The 19,955-nt window shown below is 30.5% G+C and overlaps 1 protein-coding gene across 1 annotated transcript; it reads left to right on the forward strand.

Moving 5' to 3' along the window:
* Positions 1-4,593: 4,593 nt before the first annotated feature.
* LOC111700130 (uncharacterized) lies at positions 4,594-19,262 on the forward strand. The gene is made up of 21 exons (XM_023470949.1): positions 4,594-4,647; positions 5,024-5,076; positions 5,874-5,931; positions 6,764-6,826; positions 8,308-8,346; positions 8,888-8,947; positions 9,748-9,806; positions 10,315-10,382; positions 11,160-11,199; positions 11,825-11,904; positions 13,261-13,344; positions 13,418-13,496; positions 14,756-14,829; positions 15,211-15,268; positions 15,529-15,573; positions 15,885-15,920; positions 17,077-17,159; positions 17,316-17,421; positions 17,577-17,661; positions 18,460-18,559; positions 19,187-19,262. The coding sequence occupies exons 1-21, from the start codon at positions 4,641-4,643 to the stop codon at positions 19,260-19,262; spliced, it is 1,353 nt and encodes a 450-aa protein (XP_023326717.1). The 5' UTR covers positions 4,594-4,640.
* The last annotated feature ends 693 nt before the right edge of the window (positions 19,263-19,955 follow it).

A 19,955-nucleotide genomic window follows, 5' to 3' on the forward strand; every position in this document is an offset into this window, starting at 1 on the left:
CATATTAACATTTTCAAATTATCTATTCTTTTTTGAGCGCTTACTAGTAATTTAATAAATCCTTTTTATTACGTGTTTAATGAAATTTTTTCAGTGATAACCAGAAAACAGTAAGATGACTTTTAAACTCAAGTTAGAACAACTCAAGTTCGATGAACATTAGACATAGCAATTGTACAGTGTAAGTGGATCCATTTCACTGAAATAGTGTTTTGCTAAGTTACTACTAGTAAGAATATTTGCTTTGTAACAAAACGTTTGAGTATTCCTATATTGTCTTTTTTCTTTTCCATTAATTTATGATAAAAGATTTAGAAGGAGTTGAGAGACGCTGGTACAGAATATTTGTAGTCAATTTTCTTTGCAGAGCTTGTTTTTTAGTTTTTGCAAAGTCATACAGCAATCATGTTTAAGCCAGGGAGGCGTATTCAGGGGGGCTCTCCCTCCCTTGGACCAGTAAAATTCATGGCTTTCAGGGAATTTTCAGGTCCCAACGGGTTTCTGAGCCCCATCCCCCTGGAAAGACAAAATATATTAAGCCCCCCTACCCTGGACGAATTCCTGAACACGCTCCTGTTTTTGAGCAGAACCCCAAGTTCGAACTATAAACGTCTCATGCTTTGTGGGTTTCCCTGTAATGTAAATAAGCAAAAGATATCTGAAGAAAATTAAACGACAGGTGATTATGGTATGCAATTTGGACGCCATGATCCTCCGCTATGCAGACACGAGCCTCCCAGAGTTGCTAGGCAGATTTAGCCTCCAGCAATATGCAGACCAAGCCCCCGCTCTGCTATGCAGACCGTGCCTCTGCTATGCAGTAAACGAGCCTCCACCATACAGCACACCTATTTAAATCTTGGTTTTTATGGTATTGAAAAATTTTAACACTTTTTTTGACGCAGTGGCATAAGAATTTTACTTAGAGTTATTTATTGTTTGTTATGATTAGAAACATATATATGGACTAAAGTGGTTTATAAGATTTATACTAAAACTTCAAATATTTCTTTTCGTGTAAAAGGTCTTTAAAGTTTTATAAACCACTTTATTAGTCATATTTAGGCACTTTTTATGATAATTGATTATTACTTCTCATCTTTGAGAAGCCTCTCATGCCACTAAGTAGAAAAGTTTGTAATTTTTTTTAATTTGAACTTAAAACACAAGCTTAAAAAAACCTCCTGTATCAAACAGGCACATTTTGATGTATTGTGCATGCTCATTGCTGCATAGCGGAGGCTCATAGTGTCCGGGGTTTCCCTCCCTCGTACAACAGGTGATTATGGTACGCAATGGCTACAAACATGTACTGCTTGATTTAACTAATTGTTTTTATATTTTTTTTCAGATAACAAAATCTGAAATGGTTAAATAAGACCTGTAGTGAGAAAAGTGATGAATATCGTGAAAAATGATAATTAAATAAATCTTTACGTACGGTGTTAAAAAGAAAATCAGAAAACAATCATGAATTCTCTGACCAACAGGAAAAGTTTTATTAATTATATAAGAAAAAATAATAATCAAAAATAATATTTATAATAATAACAGAAAATAATGAAAAAGAATAAAAGAGTTATTTAAACAACAAAACAAACATGGTTTTATTCAAACATGGGCTTTATCAAACATGGGCTTTATCAAACATGGGTTTTATCAAACATGGTTTTATCAAACATGTGGTTTATCAAACATGGTTTTATCAAACATGGGTTTTATCAAACATGGGTTTTATCAAACATTGGTTTTATCAAACATGGGTTTTATCAAACATGGGCTTTATCAAACACGGGTTTTATCAAACATTGGTTTTTTTCAAACATGGGTTTTATCAAACATTGGTTTTATCTAACATGGTTTTATCAAACATGGGTTTTAATCAAGTATGGGTTTTATCAAACATGGTTTTATCAAACATTGGGTTTATCAAACATGGGTTTTATAAAACATGGGTTTTATCAAGCATGGTTTTATCAAACATGGGTTTTAATCAAGTATGGGTTTTATCAAACATGGTTTTATCAAACATTGGGTTTATCAAACATGGGTTTTATCAAACATGGGTTTTATCAAGCATGGGTTTTATCAAACATTGGTTTTTTTCAAACATGGGTTTTATCAAACATTGGTTTTATCTAACATTGGATTTATCAAACATTGGTTTTAACAAACATTGGTTTTATCAACATTGATTTTATCAAACATTGGTTTTATCAAACATTGGTTTTATCAAACATTGGTTTTATCAAACATTGGTTTTATCAAACATTGGTTTTATCAAACATGGGTTTATCATCATGGGTTTTATCAAACATTGATTTTACCAAGCATGGGTTTTATCAAACAAATTTTTTTCATAAAGCTTGGAGTTAAGAATTTAAAATATAAAGAATATATTTTCTATTGTACTGAACTTAAAAGACAGGATGTGACGTGTATTTGACTCATGGAACAAAAAATATCAAAAAAAAGAAAGAAGAAATAATGATGCATCACTACTTTTCAAGCATTGTTCAGTGATGTTGAAGATATTGTTTTGATGTTGTTGATATTATTTGATGTTGTTGAAATTGTTTTGATGTTGTCGATGTTGTTTTGATGTTGTTGATATTATTTGATGTTGTTGATATTGTTTTGATGTTGTCGATATTATTTTGATGTTGTTGATATTGTTTTGATGTTGTCGATATTGTTTTGATGTTGTACATATTGTTTTAATGTTGTCGATATTGTTTTGATGTTGTTGAAAATGTTTTGATGTTGTACATATTGTTTTAATGTTGTCGATATTGTTTTGATGTTGTCGATATTGTTTTAATGTTGTTGATATCGTTTTGATGTTGTTAATATTGTTTTGATGTTGTCGATATTTTTTTTGATGTTGTTGATATTGTTTTGACGTTGTTGATATTTTTTTGATTTTGTTGATATTGTTTTGATGTTGTTGATATTGTTTTAATGTTGTCGATATTGTTTTGATGATATTGTTTTGATGTTGTTGATATTGTTTTAATGTTGTCGATATTGTTTTGATGTTTTTGATATTGTTTTAATGTTGTCGATATTGTTTTGATGTTGGTGATATTTTTTTTATTCTGTTGATATTGTTTTGATGTTGTCGATATTGTTTTGAAGTTGTCGATATTGTTTTGATGTTGTCGATATTTGTTTGATGTTGTTTATATTGTTTTGATGTTGTACTTATTGTTTTGATGTTGTCGATATTTTTTTGATGTTGTCGATATTTTTTTGATGTTGTTTATATTGTTTTGATGGTTACTGGGTATGTGGTTGATATGTATTGTTGAATAATGTCTGGATGTACGTCTGTTCCAAATCATGTAGAATTGATAATGATTAAATCTTGAGAATGTCCGTCCTTTCTTTTGTGTCAGATTTAACATTCTAAGATATTCTCAAGCAGAAACACAAGCAAAGTCAGAAGGGACTAGTTTTAGATATTTTGAATCATAACAAAAAAGTTTTAATTCTTGAAATGTAACCTCTGATAAAAGAATTGTGTCTTTGCCACAAACTCTGATTTCCTAATCCATTTATCCTTGGACCCTGATGTCGTTGACCTAAGATATATTTCAAATTATGAATTCTGTTAGTTAGAAATGGTAAAGGTTTACACCATCAGGATTTCAAGATATAGGGATTAGAAAATTTGAGTCTGTGGCAAAAACTTCATGAACATAATATTTGTTTGTCCAACAAGTTTTATCTGAATCCCAGCTGTCTTAAGTATTGAAAGAAATGCAACAGACTTTATTTGTTTTCACAAATATTAATAGTTTCTAAAAAATGCATTTTATTTCAGTTTTTAATTATTGCTGAAACAGCTTCAACTGGATTCTAGCCAAAAAGACTGCACACCAATACGTTTTATAAAAAGTGCAAGCATTCAGTTTTCAGTGCAAGGCAACAAAATTATTGCAAAAATGGCAAGCTTGAACAATTATAAAATAAATATACGAGTATCTATATATACAATAAAGGTATAAAGGTATAATATGTGTGAAGGTATAAAGATATAAAGGTATAAAGGTATAAAGGTATAAAGGTATGAAGGTATAAAGGTAAAAAGGTATAAAGGTATAAAGGTATAATATGTGTAAAGGTATAAAGGTATAAAGGTATAAAGGTATAATATGTGTAAAGGTATAAAGATATAAAGGTATAAAGGTATACTATGTGTAAAGGTATAATATGTGTAAAGGTATAAAGATATAAAGGTAAAAAGGTGCCTTTAAGTCCTTGGCATCGAATTTTATGCCTTAAAAATATAAGTTAATAATTCACTTTGTTTTAGAAAACAGTTATAACAGGTAGCTCTAAAATAAATGGAAAAAAAGTTATTTAATTGAGAAAAATATGATAAAATTTAAGTTACCTAGTTTAAGATATTTACGTTAGCAAAAAAAATATAGAAATTTAGTCTTTGTCAGAAATTAATTTTCTAAAACCATTATCTTCGCGACCCAACGTCATAGACCACATAGTTTGAAATACGAAAAGTGTATACCCCCAGGTTGCAAAGATATGAAATTTTATAAATCAATTTTTGTTTACTTTTATGAGATTGTTTTTAAATAGTTTGGATAAAACTGGTTTTCTTTTGTCAGTCTGCTAGTATGACAGGAATATATGTTTTCATTCATTCATTTACTTATTCATCCTATCCTCTCACCAACCCATTTCCTTCATCCTCCCCCCGCTTTCCCCGGTTATTTCAGAACCCCCCCCCCTGTACTTCTTCCCAGATTCAATTCTTGTATTATGTTTCTCAACTATATATATCCCATTAAACAAATAATAGGCAATTTATTTAATTAGTTAATACGCTAATAAATCTTTTTTATAGCACTGTCATTAACTCCATGAAACCCTAATTAAACTTGAAAATGTATTATATATATATATATATATATCTGTATAAATAAATATATAACATATATACATAATATAAACAAAGGGGAATAGAATGAATGAATTGTAACATATAATGATATGTCAGTGCTGTATCCTTACTTAAATCTTCACATGAAATCATTAGGACTCTCAATACAGGTATAGGACACATAATTTAATCTAATCTAATCTAATCTAATCTAATCTAATCTAATCTTATCTAATCTAATCTAATCTAATCCAATCTGATCCAATCCAATCTAATCTAATCTAATCTAATCCAATCCAATCTAATCTAATATAATCTAATCTAGTCTAATCTAATCTAATCTGATCTAATCTAATCTAATCCAATCTAATCCAATCTAATATAATCTAATATAATCCAATCTAATCCAATCTAATCTAATCTAATCTAATCTAATCTAATCCAATCTAATCTTATCTGATCTAATTTAAAAAGCTGATGCTGAAGTAAATTTCAAAGAATATTAAAAATCTTTTGTGGGCATGGGTTGAGTTGAAGAAAAGTGGTTCAACTTAGTCTCCGCAATTCAATTACAAATATTCAACAAGTGACCCTCCATGTAAAGATGGCAATGCCCGATTTACAACGGTATCCTTAAAAGCTTTGTTTGATCCAGTATGAAATAGATATCAATGTTAATAATTTTCAAAAATTGATTATTTTCATTTGTGGTTTCTTCACAAAAGTTACTTACGAATTTTTACTGCAGGATTACATATAGGAATTATCAAAACTAATACTTTTAAACCTAGAAAAACGACAACATCTCCCACGTTATTAATCAAATAAATGATTCAAAGGTACCATTGTGAATCTCACGTTGCCATCTTTGTATGGAGGGTCACTTGAAATTAAGCCTACAGTTCCTTTCAAGGCCTGAAATCATATTAATAAGTATTTAATTAATCTTAAAACCTTTTTTGTTTAGGAAACTGCAATAATAAATGCTGTAATTCCTGTGCTTTTCATATTCACACCACCGATAGGAAACAAAACACTTTTTTCGCTTTTTTGTGTAATTTTGTATTTCAATATTTTTAATTTTTTAAAATTTTTTGTTTTCTTTTTTTCGAAAATACACTAACTTTCTTTAAATTTTTATTTTTTCTAACATGAGGTTGAATAATTACTGGGGTACTTGAAAACCAGGATATGCTGGGGGGGGGTCAATTTGACCCCCCCCCACTAATCCCATGTTTGATGTCCAAATATGACAAATGATACATCATTGGAAAGCTCTTGTGCTCTACTTTTAGAATCTGCAAAAAAAATTGCAAATTTGCAAAAATTGAATTTTTTATCGCAAAATCCAGTTATATAGTAAAAATGTTTGCAAAAAAAATTTGTCCAAAAAATGAAAAGTTATACATTTTAAATATGCAAAAATTTTTGCAAAATTTTTAAATAACCTGATTTTTAATCAAGAAAAACTAAAAATGTGAAAATTTCCTTTGACAGGTTGTTTGCAAAAAATTTGCAATTTTTTTCGCAGAACTTGTGCAATTCGTTTCCTTATGTCAAAGGCTTTCCAAAAAGCTAAATTTTATCAAAATCTGACAAGTGGAAGTGGGTCAAAACAAAGATTTAGTTTGTTACAGGAAAAAGCAGTCATTCAGGCAGTGTGCCTGAGGGCTCAGACAATTAGTATTAAAGCCCGGTTTTAGGCCTAAAAGGAGGGCTTTGGGTATGTAGGAAAAGTCAGAAAATTTCAACAGGGGGGGGTCAAATTGCCCCCCCCCCCAGGAGGAATAGCCTAATAGGGTTAAGTAACCCGTCTTTTCCTGATCTTTAAAGAAAAAGTTTTTGTTTGAACTATAGCTGGATTTTTGGCGGACAAAATCGGAAACTTTCGAATACTTTTATCAATGCTTACTGGTGCAGGTTAGTTCAGCTTTTTTACAGAAAGTGCAGAACTATCGTTTTTTGTTTCTTTTCTCATATTTTTTACTTTTTAACCTACATGTATTAACTTTTTAATATTTTTGTAGATTTTTTTGTTATAAATTTTTCAGCTAAACTAAATAAAATTATTACCCTTCACGTCGAGGAAGGGAAGGCCACCGCATCCTTAAAAGTTTTTGACGTGATTTGCGGTCCGGACGAAAAACGGGGAATTCTTAGCGTTGTTTTTAATAAAACTAGTTTCAATAAGATTTTTAAAACGCCATGTCTTCCTCTCTATATAAAAAGGGAGAGTCCTATTCATATTGGTTTCCTTTAAAATTAAAATTAAGACTAAATTGAAATTTGTTAGCTATGTTGCATAAATCTGCAAGAAACTTTGATCTAAAAACCAGAATTAGAAAAAATCAGTTTTCTGATAGAAAAACTATGATATCGTAATAATTTTTTGAAGCGACCGTTGTGAATCCGGGATTTGACTCTTTAAAATAGAGGAAATATTTTTCTTTCCCTCCCTATCTAAGAGTCTAAACGCTTGACAGAAAAATGACCTTTATCAACCACGGTTCAAAAAATTAAAAAAAAGTTTGGAAACTTAAAGATTTAATGACACAGAGAAATTGTAAAACCGTTATATTACGAAATAATTTTTACATAATTTCTCTTTCTGTATAAGCTAATTAACTTGATCTAGATATTATTAATTAGCTGACCATTCAGTTTAATCATTCATATTTAAATCTAAAAAAAAAGAAACTTTTGAGAATGCGGACTTATCTTCTTAGAGGGAAACGATTAACCAATTTCCCTTTGTTTTGAACTTAATCTCCCCGGCCCCATAACAAGATTTCCCTTTGTTCTGAACTTAATCTCCCCCCGCCCCCTAACAAGATTTCCCTTTGTTCTGAACTTAATCTCCCCCCGCCCCCGGCCCTATAACAAGATTTCTCTTTGTTCTGAACTTAATCCCCCCCGGCCCCATAACAAGATTTCCCTTTGTTCTGAACTTAATCCCCCCCCGCCCCATAACAAGATTTCCCTTTGTTCTGAACTTAATCCCCCCCCGGCCCTATAACAAGAATGACTATAACTAGTATCGTCCATTGCAAAGTAATCAGCGCAGATTTTCACTTTTTGTTTTATAAACGGACTTAGAGCGTAAATTCAAATGACCTTCAATGCAAAGATGGTAATGATCGATTTACAACGGTACTTTGTCTTATCAAGAATGTATTAGATATCAATGTTTATCATTTTAAAAACTGATTATTTTCTATAGTGGTTTCTCTACAAAAAGGGACTCGAGCATTTCTGCATATATTGATTGGGTTAATCGCAAAAATGATTCACGTATTTACTAATGGGCACATTTAGCTATGTCGACAATATACAACGTAATTTTACTATAGGCCTCTGTATTTTCTACAATATATACAGAACTAAATTATGTATTTTTGTAGGCGGCTTAGTCTCTCTCCTTCTCCTTCTTATCCCTGTAGGTGGGTTTAAAAAATAAAAATAAATTGTAATATTTTAATCATATTTGATCCAGAGTAAGAACCAGAAAACTGAGGAACTAATGTCGTAGTTGTTCAACATATTTTGAAAATTTACATTTTAATCTCAACTCCTCAGGCTACCTCAGGGACATTTCATAAGAAAAATAGGAAAAAAAGAAAGAAAGATCCAGTGTTTTCTAATTTACACTGTATACGCTGTAGTTATGTACAGTATATATATAATATATATTTTAAACTTGAATGTGAACATTTTGGCGCAAAATTCAATAAAAATCTCATCAGACATTTCTTTCAAAATTATAACCGAAGCTGGAAACTAATAGCTTTGAAATCTTCATATTCAAGGCTACAAAACGTTTAAAGAAGATGATGACTATTGACTAGGTTAAACCATAGACAAAAGTCTGTCCACACTTTAAAGTAGGCCCGGTCTAAATAGTTTCAGATTCATAATCTTCATAATCTTTATTACTATAAGAGATAGGTGACTGCATTCCCTTTAAATATAATAATAATTTAGGACGAGATGTTTCCATGTATCCTGATAAATTGACTTGGGGAGTGACTTGTGGGGCTCCAGGTCACCAATATTAACTTTTTTCAACAATTCTAGATTTTCAAAAAAATTTTAGATGAAATACATTCTGTAAGTTGTCAGTCAACTTACAAACATTTTACACAAAATTTATTTATTTGAATTTAATTCTGGAATTATTTATAAAGTTTCTTTTAACTGAAATATTTCAGTGAATTTCATTATCAGTCCCTTAATCTAAATTACTCCTGGAAAGCTGGAACAAAAGAACTAATTTAAAACCTAAAAAAAAGTAGACAGCGGCAAATTTTGAAATAATGCAATAACGTGCAGCTTAATCCGTAAAAAACAGCTGACTTATTTTCTTAATTTTTTTTTGTCAGCGAGATAATGTTTTGTGGTTTCTGACAGATAATGTTTAATGGTTTCTGACAGATAATGTTTAATGGTTTCTGACAGATAATGTTTAATGGTTTCTGACAGATAATGTTTAATGGTTTCTGACAGATAATGTTTAGTGGTTTCTGACAGATAATGTTTAATGGTTTCTGACAGATAATGTTTAGTGGTTTCTGACAGATAATGTTTAATGGTTTCTGACAGATAATGTTTAATGGTTTCTGACAGATAATGTTTAGTGGTTCTGACGAATAATGTTTAGTGGTTTCTGACAGATAATGTTTAATGGTTTCTGACAGATAATGTTTAATGGTTTCTGACAGATAATGTTTAGTGATTTCAGACAGATAATGTTTAATGGTTTCTGACAGATAATGTTTAATGGTTTCTGACAGGATTAAAAATTCAAAAGTTTCGATCTCAGACCTTTTAATTAAATTACGCAGGTTCCAGAGCTCAATATCAGAACCTGATGGTTCATGGATTTATGGATGATAAATGTCAGGTAGATGAAATACACATTTTTTTGATTTTTGAAACAGAATTCTCACATTTTTTCTTCTTATTTTGAAAAAAATTTTGTTCAAAACTTGATGAACATTTTAGAAATAACGAAATTTTTAATAGTTTATCATTTTTTAATAGTTGATATGTTGCCCCTTGGATCCGGATCCGTGGATCCTTATAATTTGGCGGATCCGGATCCAGGAAGCCAATTTCCGAACTTGTTTTGATGCAGCATAAAATTGAAAATCCTTTTTTAAAGAAACTGCAATTAAAAATTATCAATTTTTAAATTGAAAAAAGTCATATCTAACATTACCATTATAATAACATAAATAACATAAATAACATAATAACATAAATAACATTCTGATAAAAATTAGAAGAAGATATCTGGTTTTCAAATTTTTTGGTAGAATTAACAATATTTATTGCACAAATATTTTTGAGATATTCTGACAATATTTATATCTATTAGTAAGTGGGAGGTTGCAATTTTAATTAAATAGGTGAGACCAGATGCCTGGGAGAACGCAACTTTTACACCGGGTACATGCGGGTACATGTGCCCAACTAGGTAAACAACCATTCACTTTAAAGGGATTGTTACGAATTTTAAAAAAATCTAAATGAAAAAATTTGAGGCATTCATTCTTCCACATTCTTTAAGGGAATGACTTTTAGAAAAGAAATCATAAAATAAGATCCAGGCATTAAATAAGATATATGATCCAGGCATTAAGTAAGATATATGATCCAGGCATTAAATAAGATATATGATCCAGGCATATCTAAACTTTATGCCTGCATTCAAAATTTTCATAGATTTGAATAATTTCGTTCAGAATGTGACAGTTTTGGATTTACTTTACAAATTAAAATTAAAACGAAATTTTTAATATCTTTGAAAATATTTTGAGTAATATTTTTTTCATAAATGTAGACATACAATTTTATTTTATTTAGTCTTCCGTAATTCTAAATACGGAAACTATGGTTTGTAAATTCCTAGCGATAAAATTGCATTTTGCAAATGCCTTCGTGATAATTTGGTTTTCGTTAATTTATTTGTATTGTCATGTTTTAAAATTTTTCAATGAATTCACTTGGCTTTAAATTGTTGTTTTTCGCCATTTTCTTCACAGGTCATAAAACTTTAAAAATTCACCCATTTTCTTGTTTTATTTATTTTATTTCCAGATTTCCAAATAAAAAAAATTGTCATATGAGTTCCCACAACAAAAATAAGGCCGTTCGGGCCTATTTTAGCCGTTGACGTTTATTGGATGCAAACAATTAAATCCAAAGACAAACAATCAGACTAGCAAAATATTTATATAAATTTTCATTTCAGGTCACGACTCCAAGTCACTCCAAAATTCTTTGAGTATAAGGTAGACTTATTTAATTTAATATTAAGAAGTAGTTTTGATGGTTGAGTTTAGGTTAATTACAAAAATTTTTAAGAAATGCAATTGAAATCAAATTCAAATTTTTGGTTTGTTTAAAGGAGGTTCATCTCACAACAAGGTTATAAGGCAAGGAAAGTTATTTCAGAGGCGTACGTATTTAATTAACTTTCCTTGCATTATAACCTTGGCTTAGTATATGTTTCTAAATTCAATATCTCAACTGCTGACACTGAACCCATGAATGATAATAATAATAAAATAATAAACCTTGCAAGTTTTCTGGAATTGACTATCTCACCAGGTGTGTAGATTGTTGAATGTTGATGACTTTACTAAATATAGGTCTATACACAATTAATGTTTCCTAGCTCTGTTGAAGGGTGAGGAAAGAAAAAGGAACACAGCGTGGAATTTGAAAATGTGTAGGACCCAATGTCAGAACAAAAAAATACAGTTTAAAATAAACGAAACATAGATTCTTAAAAGTAAAAAACCTTGAATGGTTTAAAAGAATGACACACCTAGAGCAGGGTTTAGAGGGGTTGGAGGGGAAAGAAAAAGCATCAGAATTGTTGGTCAATTTTTGTAAAACATTTTTGTGTTTCAGGTGGTTTGGCCGAACCGAGGGGGAGGGTTCGGTATAACTGAGATTGTAGATGTTGTAAACCTAGATAAAATAGAAGAAAGGTACATTTTTTATTTCTCACCTTTCACCCTTTAAACCTTTTTATCTACTCTTTTATTTTTCTCCTGTAATGCTTTTTTATGACTCAACCTGAATTTCCTCTATTAGCCTCATGCAGTTTCAACCTTTTTATTTTACTAAAGCTTCTCTGCAACAAAAATTCTTACTTTAAAAGCAATTTTCATGAATTTTCGATCCTTGATTTTTTGTGTAACATTTTAAGAAAGCCACCTTTTTAACAAAAGTAACTGTTTAAATTTTATGAATTATTATTTTGTTGATAATAAAACATTTAATTCTTGAATTTAGTTCTTTAATAACGTTTATAAAACGTTAAAATCTCCTAGCTCAGCATATTTTGCAAAAAAAATATTTTTTTTTCTTCTCATTTCTAAATGCAACATGTTGCAATTAGAAATTCGACTTAATGCAGTTCAAGGATTATGGATGAATATTATGATATTTCTTAAGAATATCAAATATAAATATTCGAACTTTAAAAATGGATAAATTTAAAAGGTTTAAAATTAAAGGTGTATTACGATCTAAAGGATTTTATTCGCAATATGTGCAATAACTGCTCAAAACTGTGGTTGGCTAAACTTAAATTTAAAATTTATACTATCGAATTCCACAAATTGAATTTTACAAAACAAAATCGTATTGGTAGGTCAGCAAAGAAATTGAGTTTATGCCACAAAAGATGATTTCTTATTCCTATATCTTTGCAATCCATTGTCAAACTTCAAATTTTCAAACTATAAATTATGTCAGATCAAATAATGAAATATCAAAAGGGTAAATCATTAGGTTGCCAAGATATAGGGATTAAAAAAATTGAGTTTTTGGTAAAGACTCAATTCCTTTGTTTCAAATCTACAGCATAAATTGTGACCAATCTAAATGCATTTTTCTGCCTAACTTTATTTATAAAAAATAAATGGAAATGCATCAGTGGATATCAAGATCAAGTTCTCCAGCCAATTTTAAATTTTTGATTAATTTCTTTTTAAAATCTGATCCATGTTCCAGGATTTAGAAATTATTGCGATTATTGTTATCATGGCTTATTACCTAATCTCTAATCAACCATTAAATATAATTTTCATGCTCTGTACCAATCAATTTATAATTGTTCAGGTACATACATTGTACAGGTCTATTCAAATAAAATATTGGATGCGAAATTTACTCAGTTTGTTTTCTTAATTCTTAGTTCAATCCTCTTCACCACTTCACAATCACCCACTTAGAATGCATAATAACTCTTTGTTTTAAATTCAAGAAATTATACCCATTCGATTATGAATCAACTTCTACGGGTTAAATAATTGAAATAATTTGAATTTGTTTTGCAGAAAGTATCATGAGCCAAGAATGATTGATAGCTCTATTTTCTTCCCAATGAATTGGACTTTTCAACTCAACTGTGACAGAATCAGGTAGACAGGTAGACAGGTAGACAGGTAGACAGGTAGACAGGTAGACCAACAGAAAGAATATATATATTCCTAGATCTGATGATTGTATATTTAACCCTGTCCTGAATCTGAAAGATATTAAAGAATACACTGTTCAACTAACTCCACTACAGGTCAATAATGCTTGAAATATACAGTCCTAATCAGAAAGGCCCGGAATTAATTTACATTTAATCGATGAGACGATTTTAAAATTGTCTTTAATATTTGAAAAAAATTACGACATTCATTTCTCAATTTATTTTACAAATGTGATTTATGAAACGATAATAACAAGATAGCCCTAGCTAGTCCTAATGTGGTCTGATTTTTGTGCGTTCAAATTTCACAGATTTAAAGAATTTGGGTTAGTTTTAATTTTATTTTAAGAGAGTGTTCGCGAAAAATGATAGGGGGAAAATAAACGTTTTTGATCGCACTAATCTTACTTTATTTAAGAAAGAAATAAACAAACTATGTACAAAACAAATAATCGTTTTTAAGGGTCTAAAGATAATTAATATATCATAAAATTTCCACAGAAAGAAAGTGTAACAAAATATTATATCCAAGATACATTAATAGCATAGAGAACGGATTGCTATTTTTTATCTCTAACTATAGTCTATTTGTTTATAAATGGTTTTCTTACAGTTTAACCGAGAACTTTGGAGTCAGAGGCGGGGGGTTTATGAGGGCAAAGCCCCCCCCCTGATTAGTGAAATCTATTGATTTCAGGGGGTTTTCAGGCCCCAACGGATGCTGAGCCCCCCACCTGGAAAGAAAAACAAAATTAAGCCCCCCTCCCCTGGAAAAATTCCTGAATACGCCCCTGTTTGGAGTCATCGAAAAAATAAATAAGCTGTCGTTTTCTTAACCTGCAGGGTTACCCAATAAGGATAAGACAATAAAAAAGACCTACAACTCATATAATATCACGATTCAAAGGTTGAATTAAGTCTTTTGTCTAAACTTTAGTCTTTCTATGATTGGATAATAAAAGAAACAAGTTTAGAGCTGTAGGGAATTATGAATATGGAAACAAGCAGTATAATTTCCGTACAGTCGTCTCTGAAGTCTCATTATTCGTGGGTAACCCTGCACATTGATAACAGAATGCTGCAGATATTTAGTTTTTTAATTGAATAATTTTGTATGGAGCTCTTAAAACTGTTTCTGCATATTTCATGGCAACTTTTTTTATTTTTACTGAGATTACTGAGATTGGGGTAAAATAGTATCAAACACAAAAATAAATTGTCAAGACGACATCTTATAAATTTTTTCGATGTCTCCCAAGCTCTGGGTTAAACTTTATTTTAAGATGTAAATTAATCAGACATCATTTTTGAAATCCCAAAGTTTATAAATTTATTGTATTCTATTCTTCTAGATAACTAACAAGAAGGTGACAGATCATATTCATCCTGAATTTATGGTTTCATCCATCCAGCATCCACTTTTTAGGAACATATAAACAAATATTTTAACCAATTTGACCCTCAACACATGTAGATAGTATTAATGCACGTTGTACAAGCAAAATTTAATAATTAAAGTAGACATTGTACCACATTAGTTTCAATATTAGAGAAAATTCATTACGTGTACTTCGCCGTTTTTCATTACACAATCTGTATGTATATGTACAGTACAACCTGATTTTGTTGCTCAAAGGTCGGTGTGGTACATCAAAAGAACAATTCTCATCAAAGGTTGTCAATCTAGATTGCCTCCTTAGAGAGGCATGCAGTGCACCACCGTTTCCACCGCCCCCTCCCCCCTCACAAACAGAAAATGCGTCTTAGATTATGATTTTCTAATTATAAATATATTTGTGTTGTTGAGGAGTAGAAAACCAGTTACCAGAACAATTAATTGCGGCAGCAAATCTGAAATTGCGCAGGTTTTTTTATTTTGATTAATTGAGATTTTAGAGACGAATATGCGAAATTAATACAATAAATGTTCATGATTCTTTATTTATAACTGTGAACTCGTTTTGATCTTAGCAAAATCATTAAATAAGCCTTCAAAGCACTATTTTTAAGGCAAAAGACTTAATCTAACATTTGGACTGTCACATTTTAAAAGCAATCCAACCTTACTGGATATCCACCAAAATCATTTTATTTTGATAACTGTTTTCAGCTCGTCTTCTTTTAGGTTGTCTCTACAGTTTCTACTGGGGTTAAAAGGTTGGGAGAAGAGGTATTTTATATTAATTTATAAATAAACTAGAATTGTTTTTAAATGGAGCCTTTTCAACCGTTATCTAAACAACAACGACAAAATATTAGCTTTCTTCAGATCCTTCAGAGAGAATCCATAAAAGAAAATTATAAAATTTTTGATAAAAAAAAACTTACAAAATATCTTTATGATTTTTGCTTAAACGAATGTCTAAAGTATATTCAAGAGTTTACCTTTCTTAATAGAAGGTAAATTGAATTTACATAAAAAGCAAATATTACTTAAATTCATTAAAATCACAATTCTCGAAAAATACATTTTTTTCTTAGTTTGGAGAGGAAATTCCCCAGCTTATTGACACCAAGGTAAACAAAATACAGTTTAGCCTGGAACAACTTGACCTGACCTGACCTCTTAGCGTGTACACTAAATACAACATGACTGGTACAATTTTGTGACCTCGGAGCTGCTCAAGTTTTGATTTTACTAATATTTAAAAAGGTCTCGGCAAAGTGGCGTTAATATGGAAACGGAGGTTTTGAAAATTAACGGCATAAACAAAACAAAACAAAACAAAAAATAACGATTAAAAAAAAAACAGATATGTTCTAAAATAACGGCGACTTTCGTACTTTTTTCTACTTCAAATTTCATAAAGTTTTATGTTTTTTACATTTTTATTTTTAAATTAAAATTTGTTTACTATATTCTTTAAATATTTGCATGATATCAGATGCAAATATTTTGACATTTCTATACTTCTTGTTCTTCATTTTCTTCTTCTTCGTACATCTTTCAAACATGTTTCTGCTAATTTTGAAAAAAATTGGGGGGGATGTCCTCACAGTATGCCACGCTACAAGCTAGAACTGAGAGGATTTTGCTTTCTTTTTTTCTGAACTCTGTATTGAATTGTTTACTCATGTGTTATGCTTATGCTTTGACCAGTATTGACCCATGTTGACCAAGCTAACGACAGTGCTTTGACCTGTATTGACCCTTTTGATCTAACTGAACAACAGTTAGCTGTATTGACCCTAGTTGACCTAACTAAACGACAGTTAGCCAGTATTGACCTAGCTGAACGGTAGTTAACCTGTATTGACTAATGTTGACCTAGCTGAACTACAATTAATATGTATTGACCCTAGTTGACCTAAATAAACGACAGTTAACCAGTATTGACCTATGTTGACCTAGCTTAACGTTAGTTAACCTGTATTTAGCCTTGTTAACCTAGCTGAAGATAAGTTAACTTGTATTGACCCATGTTGACCTAGCTGAATGGTAAATAACCTGTATTGACCCTAGTTGACCTAGCTTGAACGGTAGTTAACCTGTATTGACCCTTGTTTATCTAGCTGAACGGTAGTTAGCCTGTATTGACCCTTGTTGATCTAGCTGAACGGTAGTTAACATGTATTGACCCTTGTTGATCTAGCTGAACGGTAGTTAACCTGTATTGACCCTTGTTGATCTAGCTGAACGGTAGTTAACATGTATTGACCCTTGTTGATCTAGCTGAACGACTGTGCTCTGACCTGCATGGTGAACTTTGACCGAGACAAGATGTGTAACAATACAGCAGAACCTGTCACCTACAGGTAGCAAATATTTTGATGGACTGAAAATATTAAATATATTTAGTGTTAAAGGAACAATAGACGATTTTTCAAGCGACCGATCATTAAAAGAGTGGCATCTTCGATTCCAGCTTAAACAGTCCCTGAAAATATACCTTTTCAAATTTTGATTTTTAGTCCTGAAGTTACATTTTGGTCCTACATGGCTGTTCGAACTATACTGGGAGTTCTCACTGCGAGTAGTCTCATGATGTTTGAAGGAGCAGTCATGGCAACCATACAGGTACAGGTACAGGTACAGGTACAGGTACAGGTACAGGTACAGGTACAGGTACAGGTACAGGTACAGGTACAGGTACAGGTACAGGTACAGGTACAGGTACAGGTACAGGTACAGGTACAGGTACAGGTACAGATACAAAATATAAATATTTATAGGAGCTGGGTGGTGATTATGGACTACAAAGATTTGTCGGAAACTTTGGAGCAATTGTGTTTGCTCCAATGGGAGGATTTCTAATAGGTAATTCTATAAATTTTTTGATCAAATTTTTCTGAGGACTTAAAAGGAGTCTAATCATATAAGGCAAAAAAATCGACCTAGAAGACTCCAGTTGAAAAATGATAAACAATTTAGGGATTTAGTTAAAGTGGGTCTTCGATGAAAAAAAGATACAACGAACTTATTTAAATATTACAAGTTTAGAAATATATCAAAATAGTTTTATTTAGATATGAAATATGAATAACAGTTTTGTTTAGCTATTACAACCACAACTTACAAGTTAAGAAATATATCAAAAAAAGTTTTGTTTTTATATTACAAGTTTAGAAATATATCCATGATAGTTTTAATTATATATTACAAGTTTAGAAATATATCCAGAATAGTTTTATTTAGATATTACAAGTTTAGAAATATATCCAGAATAGTTTTGTTTAGATATTGCAAGTTTAGAAATATATCCAAAATAGTTTTGTTTAGATATTACAAGTTTAGAAATACATCCAGAATAGTTTTGTTTAGATATCACAAGTTTAGAAAAACATTCAGAATATTTTTGTTTAGATATTACAAGTTTAGAAATACATCCAGAATAGTTTTGTTTAGATATTACAAGTTTAGAAATATATCCATAATAGTTTTGTGTAGATATTACAAGTTTAGAAATATATCCATAATAGTTTTGTTTAGATATTAAAAGTTTAGAAATATATTCATAATAGTTTTGTTTAGATATTACAAGTTTAGAAATATATCCAGAATAGTTTTATTCAGATATTACAAGTTTAGAAATATATCCATAATAGTTTTGTTTAGATATTACAAGTTTAGAAATCTCAACTACGGATTTCTCACCAGTTATATATGTTTACCTGGCCCTTAAACTTCTTGCTTCATTCATGATCCTATTTATCAGGTTATTTTTTAAATTATTTAAAAACCTTTTTTTTTATTTTTAGAAAATAAAACATTCAGCAATGCCTTTTGCTGACTGTGACCACGCTTTAGAAAGCCCATATATATTCTTTATATTCCTGACGATTAATTTGTGATCTACACAGCAACATATTTCGGTTACCAAGTTATATTGTAGGTTTTTTTCAAGTTTGCCATTAAATTTTTCTTACCTTATAACCATTTCATGTTTTTTCATTTGGTAAATTATCAAATGACAACAAAAAAAATTTCGAGAATTTATCAATTTTTTTAATGGAGTTTTAACAAATTTTTGAAGGTAAATTCTTTAATTCATGTCTCTGTAAACCTTCCCTGGGGTCATGTGTCATTTAGGGCCGGATCGGTTCAGCCGTTTTTAAGTTTATTGGACACAAACAAACACCCAAACGTATACAGACAAACAAAGAATATACTCTGTTTTTTTACTTTAAATATCCTTTCGATCATAATCCCAATTATAAGGGTGGGATTGGGTGGGTGGGGTTAGTATAATTAATTTAAAGGCCACACCTATAATGCCCACATAAATTGAAAAGTCGTGTTTTTTAAACTACTCATTTTTGAAATAATTTTAAAAATAATTCAGATTGGATTTCAAGCCGCCAGGAGAAAAAATATTAAGTAATCTGAAGGAAATTGTTACGAATGCCGAGGTAAACTAAAATAATATTAAAAATATTTGAAAATTAACAATTTTCAGAATAGTTCTTTGCAGCCAAGGTTATAATGCAAAGAGAGTTATTTCAGAGGTGTACGCATCTTTTGTACTGCAGTGTACTGTCTCTGGGCGGTAATGTAAACACAAGACGGATGTCAAAGCCTAACATGGGATCCATACCCTGTTTCTGTACACAATGTTTCAATACTCATACCAAGGAATAAAAGTTCCAATTAAAAGGACTGTATAAAGGAAAAATGGAAGGAAGTATAGACTGAAAGCTAATCACTTTAGCTCTTGATTGCGACCCATGAAAGTTATATCTGATGTTCCTGTATCGAGAAATTGATATAAAACTGTATCAAAAACGAAAATTCAGATATATATTTCGTCACCAGATGGTGGTAGTGCAGTAGAGTGATCAAGTGTCTTTGTCTGTATCAAGTGACCAGTATACTGCACTCAAAGATAATAGAATATATATTAGAGTGGAATTTAGACAATCCCTCGGTATGAATTTTGTCAGTCCCTTTTAGCCTGAAAGGGAGTTAAAAGTGTACAAATCATGTAAATGTTCCCAAATTATATGCAGTAGAGTACATTAATACAGAATGTTCCTTAGACTTTCCATTTTAATTTCGAATTTTTTAAAGCTATTATATAAACTTTATAAAATGAATTAGGTGAATAAAAACAT

The sequence above is a fragment of the Eurytemora carolleeae genome, unplaced genomic scaffold (genome assembly GCF_000591075.1).
Source record: "Eurytemora carolleeae unplaced genomic scaffold, Eaff_2.0 scaffold370, whole genome shotgun sequence".
Lineage (NCBI taxonomy): Eukaryota > Metazoa > Arthropoda > Copepoda > Calanoida > Temoridae > Eurytemora > Eurytemora carolleeae.

What these genes read in the sequence shown, in the direction of transcription:
- LOC111700130 (XM_023470949.1), top strand. An exon ending in ATCAATGCTTACTGGTGCAG is followed by an intron (nt 6,827 to 8,307) that starts GTTAGTTCAGCT and finishes GTATTTTTGTAG; the next exon opens with GCGGCTTAGTCTCTCTCCTT. An exon ending in CCCAGCTTATTGACACCAAG is followed by an intron (nt 15,921 to 17,076) that starts GTAAACAAAATA and finishes TTGTTGATCTAG; the next exon opens with CTGAACGACTGTGCTCTGAC.